General features: G+C 67.5%; 1 protein-coding gene across 1 annotated transcript in view; it reads left to right on the top strand.

The window, feature by feature from the left end:
* Positions 1–1758: 1758 nt before the first annotated feature.
* The window catches only part of NFIC (nuclear factor I C), a 28721-nt gene continuing 26257 nt past the window's right edge, over positions 1759–4222 (top strand). The window contains 1 exon segment of the mRNA XM_019471474.1: positions 1759–1872. Coding sequence (XP_019327019.1) covers positions 1759–1872 — 114 coding nt within the window.

The following is a 4222-nucleotide window of genomic DNA, read 5'->3' as shown; positions in this document are numbered from 1 at the left end:
GACAAACTGGTGCTGCAGGGTGTGACCCTGCACCTGCAGGGACGCACTGCCGCCGGCGTGCCCAGCCCTACTGAGCATCACCCGGCACCGCTGTCCCCTCTCCATCCTCAGCGGTGAGTGGGGTCCCGCCCCCCGGGGCTCCCCGGGCCGGGGGCGGCTTTCGCTGTCCCACCAGGTTTCCTTCCTCAGCTGCTCTCAAGCGAAAGCTGGGCTGGGGCATTCCCACCGCCCATGGGTGCCGCCCATGGGTGCAAAGCTGCTGGGTCGGGGAACGCGGGGCTGGGGTTCGCCCCCTCCAGCTGCCCGGTCCCGGTGCAACTCAGCTCCTCCCAAAGGCAGGCGCGTGCCCGGGGTGCCCCCGCCAGCCCCGCGGGGCCCTGGAGCGCTGGGGTGGCTGGGGAAGGCGTTGTTGATGAGGGCACTAAAAATAGAGTGGGACTGGGATCTTAATGGGACTTTGTGGGAAACCTGGAAACATTTTCTCATCCCCGTAAATGAGTCCAGATGCATTAGCGATGACTGCATCGCATCCTGAGGTACCGCCGGAGGGAACCGGGACGCGCTCGCCAGTCTCCTCGCCTTGTGGTGGTGAATTGGTTGGAGAGGGGAGTTGTCGGCAGCAGCGCCGGGGCCGAGCCGCGGCCTCGCTGTGTCCTGGGTGGGGATGGGGACAGGAGCCAGCCGGCCAGAGCTCGCCCAGCATCACCATGGTGAGGACCCTGTCCATGCAGCTGGTCCCCATCCCTGGGGTTTCTGTGCCCGGCACCCATGGGTGCGCATGTGGGCGCTTGTGGCTCTACGTGTGGCAAGCAGCATGCGAGCATGTGTAGGCTGGTAACAGTGCCACGGCCCCCAAACCTTGGGGCTTTCCAAAGCCCCCCAGGGCCTGAGGCGGGCAGTGAGGGGGGACTGAGGTGTCATGGGAGGACCCCCAGTCCCAGGGCCAGCGGTGCTGGCAGCACTGCACCCTGGTGCACCCCGTTGTGGCGTCGAGCTGGCAGGATCTGGCCTGATGGGGGGTTTTCTGCTCCACCATAGAGCCAGTGGCTAGGGTATTGGCTCCCAGAGCGCCCGGCCCCACTCAGGGACCTTGGACTCCCCCGGGGGATGGCTCGGGGCCAGCCCGGGCAAGTAGCCCAGGGCGGGTGGCTGGTGGACTCCACATCACGAGGCAGGTTGGCACGGCTGTCTCCACAGTATGGCAGTGTCACTTAGCGGTTACAGCGGCAGCCCGGGAGTCAAGGACCTGGGAGGCCCTGTGCCTCAGTTTACCTCCAGGTGGGGAACAGCACCTGGCGCAGGAGAGGGGCACTCGCCCCCTGCCCCAACCCCGGGCGCTGACTTGTCATGTGGGGGACAAGGGGACTGGCCCACCAGCCTCCGCGCCGGGCACTGCCGGAGCCCAACGTCCTGAACAGAGTCCCTTTGTCCGGGCCGGCCCCCGCTCCTGCAGCTTGGGAGGCGTCCAAAACCCTCCCGAAATAGGACCCGGCCAGGCTCAGCCTTTGAATCTCCCCAGGAAGGCTCTGCTGAGCTGCCGAAAGTGGATGAACCCCCCCGCCCCCTGTTAAAGCAGTCCCGTCCTTCAGCTCTTGGGGTGCAGGATCCGGCCACGCTTGGGGCAGTGCTGACCCTTTGGGGACGCCCTCGTCTCCCTTTGCTCTCCGGGAGAGCCTGACGCTGTCCTGTGTCTCAGTTTCCCCATCCCTAGGTGGAGGGTCCTGGCAGGGTGTCCCCAGCCACAGGGGAGCCTGTAAGATGCCGGAGCGGAGGGTGAACCGCTGCCACGTCTGTGGCACGGCAAAGGCGATGGGGCTGCGGGGGGGCCGTGAACTCTTCACCGCCAGGGCCCCGGAGGTGGCTGATCCTCCCGCAAGGTCGCTGGCTCCTCGGTGAAAGGCCGGGGCTATTTTTAACCGGTGACTTGCTCCAATCCACCAGGGATTGGATTTGCAGCAGGGTGAGCACTGCGAGCCCATCACGGCGCTCCCCATCACGGGGTGCAGAGGCACCCCTGGTGCCATCCCGTTCCCTCCACGGCAGGGGTTGGGGACCCCTCTCTGCACCCCCACACCTTTAATGGTGCATGACTCGGGGGGAGAATTAATCCCCTTCGGAAAGGCCAGGACGGAGCAGGCAGGGCTAAAAATATGTTGGGAGGGAAATAAAACCTCCTGCGTCAGGGGCTAAAGCTGGGCTCAGAGCCCCAGGCTCGGCCCGGGGGGGCTGGGGCGGCCCTGCCTGGTCCCGGCTTCCTCGGTGCTGGGAGGGGATGCTGAGCTGGGCTGCCTGCTGCCTGCCCTCCCCAGGGCAAACACGGTGCTGCCAACCCCAAGGCGTCTCCTGCCTCAGTTTCCCTCTGCGCTCCTGGGGGTGCAAGCTATCACTGTCCTGCATCACATCCGCTCCCAGGCTGGGACCCCCGGCGTCCGGGGTGGGCAAAGCGCTGGGTCTTGGGCACAGCTCCAGCCCTGTCACCCCCATAGCTGCAGTCCCCGCCGTGTGCCGGGAGCGGGGCTGGGGGGAGCAGGCCACCCCCAGGGCCTCGCGCTGACGCAGGGCCGGGCGGAGGAGCTGGCAGCGCTGGGGCCTGTTGGCAAAGCTTTTTTTTTTTCCAGTTCCATAAAACATTTCCCTTCCTTGGAGCCCCAGGGGGGTTTCGGCTGGGAAGCCACGTGGCCCCAGCGCTGCCGGCCACGGGGTGCTTCCCGCTGCGGGGGGACATCTCCTTGGCCATGGGCCGGGTCCCCTCCGCGCTCCCCCTGTGCTGCTTGCAGGGCTCATCCCGGACCCCAGCAGCCGCCGTCGCATCCTGCCTCTGCTGCAGGCTGGCCTGGCGGGTGCCGTGCTTCAGTTTCCCCATCTTTGGAAAGGCAGCGCCGCACCCTGGGGGCAGGTGGGGTCACCCCAGGGAAGCGGCTGAGCCGTCGGCTCCTGCACCCCGAGAGGGACGGGCAGAGACGGCACCTGGGGGAACTGAGGCACCTGGGGAATCAGAGTGAGTCTGCAGGAAGGCAGCGAGCGGCCCCGGGCGCTCCCACCACCAGGTCTCCCTCCCCAGCACCCTCCCGGCTCCTCCACCCACTGGTGCTGGCTGTGCCGCTGCTGGGTGCCATCCCCGGGGCATCCTTTCCCTTTCCCCGCGCTCTGGGCATGCCGCTGCCCCGTTTGGGGTGTATTTAGCAAAGCCGGGGACCAGCAACGCCACTTGTTGCTGGAGGTGAGGGTGCATGCGGGCAGACCAGAGGCGGGGTGATGGGCACAGGGTTGGGGCACGTACTGTGCCGCCAGAGAAGCCCCCCCCGGGCTTCAGCCCACCTGGGCCATCCCCCAGCTGCCGTCTGCCAGCGGTGCTGCCTCCCTGGGGAGGGCTGTGCCGGCTGGCGCAGGCCCAGGCGGCGCTGGCACCTGAGCCCGGGGCTGCAAAGAGAGCTGCTTTTCTTCCTGCTGTTTTCCAAAGCAACTGGCAGGTTTGCTGCCTGCCGCGGCCTCCCGTGACCTGCAGCAGCGGCCTCGGTGCGCTCCCCACACCCCCACTTGCAGCCGCACCACCTGCGAGGGCGAGCACCGGCATCGCCTCCCGCCCCGGCACGTAGGTGCAGGCAGGCGGGCACCGGCCCGGCGCGGGGTGCTTACGATGCCTGTGGGGCACCAGGGACCTGCCTGCTCCGGGATGGCTCAAGGGACCCAGCGGGGCGTTTTTGGGTAGCACCTGGCGCGGGGAGCCCAGGGCAGCTCGGTGAGGGGTCCGGGGCCGCCATGGTCCCAGGTGCATGGTGAGCACCGGGTACTTTATTAGCCCATCCGCCATCTCCTGGTCTGATCCTGCGCAGGGCTGAGCATTGAGGCAGTAAATGAAGTGGGGGAGCCCCTTTCTGGCCTTGCATCCATCCTGACTGACCCTCCCGACAGGGTGGCTGCGTCCAGAGCACGCTGTGGGTACGGTCCAGCCCATACGCAGCCTTGAGCCATGCACAGTTGTTGGCTGGAGGATCCTGTCGGCTCTGGGGGAAAAAAAAGCCTCGGGGTCTGGGAAGAGGAGCTGTGGGGAGGTTGCACCATGTCCTGCCTTCACCTCCGCCCGTGCCGGCGGCACCAGCCGGGCTGCCGCGGGCACCGGGGCTCCATGCCCTGGCGCGGGCTGCAAGAGGGGTTTTGCAAGCACGGGGCTGGGTCGTCCCCACCCCGGCTCAGCTGCCGCTGCCGCGAGCTGGGGGGGAGT

The sequence above is a fragment of the Aptenodytes forsteri genome, unplaced genomic scaffold, assembly GCF_000699145.1.
Source record: "Aptenodytes forsteri isolate BGI_AS27 unplaced genomic scaffold, ASM69914v1 Scaffold274, whole genome shotgun sequence".
Lineage (NCBI taxonomy): Eukaryota > Metazoa > Chordata > Aves > Sphenisciformes > Spheniscidae > Aptenodytes > Aptenodytes forsteri.
This window is presented reverse-complemented; position numbering and strand designations above follow the sequence as displayed.